At 38.5% G+C, this 4,195-nt stretch overlaps 1 protein-coding gene across 1 annotated transcript; it reads left to right on the forward strand.

The window, feature by feature from the left end:
- The first annotated feature begins 3,059 nt into the window (after window positions 1-3,059).
- Window positions 3,060-3,933, forward strand: LOC6042091 (cuticle protein 16.5). Its single transcript, XM_038264687.1, has one exon. The coding sequence runs from the start codon at window positions 3,172-3,174 to the stop codon at window positions 3,787-3,789; it is 618 nt and encodes a 205-aa protein (XP_038120615.1). The 5' UTR covers window positions 3,060-3,171; the 3' UTR covers window positions 3,790-3,933.
- Window positions 3,934-4,195: the final 262 nt, after the last annotated feature.

The following is a 4,195-nucleotide window of genomic DNA, read 5'->3' on the forward strand; positions in this document are numbered from 1 at the left end:
AACTCATGCAGAACCTGCCAAACCGGCAGTGACTGTTCAGATGCAGGAAATAAACCTCTGCTCTCTTTTTTGTCAGGGTGTAACGAACGATCCTTGCACGATCGAATGCGAAAGCTGTACTATGGCTCAAAAAATGCACCTTAACAATTTACGAGCAATTTCGATTTCGTGGTTTACTATCGGTTGACATGGGATCAGTGATGCAATGTCAGGGGCAAAATTGATTTTTCGAAGAGGGCGGTCGGTTTCGGTGGTATGGACGAGGTGTTGATGGCTGGGGTCTTAATTGGTCGCCCAAGTTGTTTGGTTTATGGCTTTTATATTGGCTGTTTTACTTCTAATATGCTGCAGGATTGTGGGCAGTTTGGTGACAGGTTGTAAATGGCAGGCTGAGATGAATTGTCGAATAAACTGTCTACTGACACGTTTACTGTTTTAGGCACCAGCTGCTTTGAAATTTAAATGCTTTTATTTCAGTTAATTTAATTATATTTATTTCACTACTTAAACAATTACATTGGTAAAGTTCTAATCCTGAGCAAAGATATGGACCCCTTTCAACAGCTGATTTGTTTAGAATGGGGATAGAATTTCATCTTACACGGATAGAAATCCTATAAAGTAATCCAGTAACTCTGTGTTATCGAATGCGACAACATGGAAATGTGTTAAAAACCGTCAAAAAAAAATTCGATTTTGAACAACAATGTTATCGATTTTGAAAACTTTTGCAGCAAAATGGAGAAAAATATTGCCAATTTTGGAAACATTTCAGTGTCTACGAATTCCAAAACATAGTGTTATTAGATTGGCTTACAGGATTTATATCTATGTACTATTTAGAATGAATTCTTCAGTGGAGGAAATAAAGTCTTCTAAATAGATAATAGATTAAAATAAATGTAAAAATCCTGAGAATTTAGTTTTTCTTATGTTTTAGTTAGTTGAAACTTTGTGATTATTTTCTCTACGATCAGAGTAGGCCATATTGCGTCATAAGATTGTCCATTAAAATCTTTTGCAGGTTTAGTAGCTGCCCATTAAGGTGGTAATATGGATGAATGAAAAAAATAATTTGTCCAAATTTAGAGAAAACAGCAACTTTTCAGTTTCTTTTGGGGTCCTAAACAACTCCCTAAAGTTTGGGAACGATTGGTTAAGTCCCCACTTTGCGCATAGCGATTCAATTTCCCAAATAAGTTTGTATAGGAAAAACCTTGTTTTTGGATTTTGATATTTTAAAAATCCACGTTTCACGCTATTTTAAAACCGAATTCATATTCGGTTGCTATGGAATGTGCTCTACAACTTTCCCGAAGAGAATATGATGCTAATTTGCTCCTATAAAAAAAAAGATGCTGCGTGTTCAAAACTCGTGTAAAACGTGTTTCAAATGTCAAAATAAAAAAAAGATTTTTCACATACAAATTTATATGGAAAATTGAATCGCTTTGCGCAAAGTGAGGACTGAACCAATCGTTCTCAAACTTTGTGGAGTTGTTTAGGACACCAAAAGGAACTTAAAAATTTCTGTGCTGGAAAATCAATTTTGTTATTACACCCTACTCCCATACCAAATAAAATATCAACAAATATTTAAAAATATTATCATGGGATATCCCATGCCTAATAAAATATCAACGAAAAAAATAACAATAAAATATCAACAAATATTTAAAATAATATCATTAGATCGGGATTTGTAATCGATTTTGTGTTGAAGTTATAACCAATAGGAGATTAAAAATGGATAAACACTCTCTTTCTTATTCCTTTTTTTAAGATTTTTTTTTAGGTTTTTAGGCATTTGGTGAACCGCTAGAAGTCATTATTAAGTTAAAAATATGCAAGGAAAACCTAAGTTATTCAAATTTATAAATTTTACCACGTTTCACGCCATTTATGGACCGTCTTAGAGCTCAAATTAAAGGATAAAATAAATATATAGATTTTAATTGAACTTTCCCAATTTTAAGTAACAACAAATATTTGATCTTTAATAGGCATTGGAAAGAAGAACTCTTGAAAAAAAAGAAAATTAGAAGTTTGGAAGTGTGACTTGTTTTGTGTGACTTTGCCAATTTTTTCTGAGGTCAAAATTGGATGTGTTTTTTACTAACATTTCCTATATGCTATGTAAAAAAAAGTATGCAGTAATTGTTGTAGAGTTCCAGACTATACCTCTACGCATCTTTTTACAATTTAAATAATAATGGTATCGTTCTATAGTGTAGTTCTATAGAAAACGTGAAAAACAAGCAAAAAATTAATAAAAAGCGACTGTGAAAACATGAAAAAAACAAGATTGACAAAAGATAATTGTAGAAGGTGGTAAAGTAAGCCAAATACTATCAGAAACAAACATAAAATAAACAAAATAAATGCAAATTAAAATACTGAAAATTAAACAAAACAATATAAAACAAAAGAAATAAAAAGTTTTGTTGAACAAAAGTTGCTCAAAAAGATCTCATGAACACGCGAAAAATAAAAAAATGAAAAAAATGGGCAGTAGAGGGTTAAGTTTAACATGATATAAAATACCAAAAATTATTGAGAAATGTTTCAAAATATTCTTTTTTATCGCATTGTCATAGTTAAAAAAGAACAAAAGAAATACAAAAGCGTAAAATAAAAAAAAAAGTTTAGCTTCGACAAACACAACAGCAGTGAACAAGCTTAAGAGTTTAAAAAAGGACTTCTAGGACTTCTTCGATCCCTTAAGCAGATTATCCCGAGCAGCATCTCTGAACTGCCCAAACCGGACCAAGAACCGACTCCACCCGAGAAGAACTAGAACTCATCAACCGCCCTGCCGACTAGCCGACGCCCCGAGACAAAAGACGTCGTCGCCGATTCAATTAAGAGACGGTCACTTCGGTTTACTAGGCGAAATAATAAAGAAAAAAAAAAACAAAATCAACTCACACACGAGATAATCGCGACTTACTCCTGTTCGTGCGGTTACTCTCCAGAGCATTACGCGGCTTCGGATTCGGACGGCGCGACGCCGAAAGGCGTTTGCGGGCGTTTTGGACCGCAGGACGTATAAAAGTTTGATTGAGCGAGCGGAGAGGTACAGTCAACGTTAACTCGTTCAACGCAACGCATCCAGCAGCTATTCTTTGTGTGACAACACAGACCTTCAAACAAACAATCCCATTTGCCAAAATGTTCCGATTGGTGGTGTTGTCCGCTGTTCTTGCCGTGTCCGCTGCTGCTCCCCACGCTACCGTGGTGGCTTCGGCGCCTGTGGCCGCGTATCACTCGGTGGCGGCGGTCCCGACCGTGCTGGCCCAGAAGGAGATCTCGTACCAGAAGAGCATCATCGAGGAGCCAACCGTGGCCCATGTCGGTAACATCGAGAAGAAGATCCCGACCGGATTCTCGCACCAGAGCTTCACCCAGTACCACAACAAGCAGGTTGCCGAACACGTGTACGCTCCGGCCGTGAAGAAGACCATCGTCGAGACCCCCGTTGAGAAGACCACCTACACCCACGGTTACGCCGCTGCCCCAGCTGTCACTTATGCCGCTGCCCCTGCCATCACTTACGCCGCTGCTCCGGCCATCAAGACCGCTTACGTCGAGGCCGCCCCCGCCATCAAGACCGCCTACGTTGAGGCCGCCCCAGCCCTGACCTACGCCGCTGCCCCCGCTCTGTCGTACGCCGCCCATGGTCTGAACTACGCCGCTGCCCCAGCTCTGTCGTACGCCGCCCATGGACTGACCTACGGCGCTGCTCCGGCCCTGACGTACGCTGCCCCGGCCGTGTACGCCAAGTACTAAGCAGTTTCCGTGTAGTTGACTGTCGTCAGGCCAAATTTTATCGATCGCGGGTGATACTACTTTTTCTTTTGTTCGCAATTTTTGGATTGTTTTCGTGTGAAAGATGAGAAAAGTAAAACAGACTGGGAAGTAGCTTAAATTAAACTGCATGAGTATTAATTTTAATAATGGGAATGCATTGAAAGAAAGTCCTTATGTCTATCGAAGAACACTGAATATTCTAATCTTTCGTGACTTTTGATACTGTAGAAGTATGCAATTATAAAACATGTTCACTTTTATAAAGGAGGTTAATTTCTCTTTCTGTACTTGGAGATCAATTAACAAAAGAGCCAACTAGTCTCCTCTATCAAATTACGCATTGACTGACTTGCCCTAGCCCTATATACAATCAGTCATCAATGAT

Source organism: Culex quinquefasciatus, chromosome 3 (assembly GCF_015732765.1).
Source record: "Culex quinquefasciatus strain JHB chromosome 3, VPISU_Cqui_1.0_pri_paternal, whole genome shotgun sequence".
Lineage (NCBI taxonomy): Eukaryota > Metazoa > Arthropoda > Insecta > Diptera > Culicidae > Culex > Culex quinquefasciatus.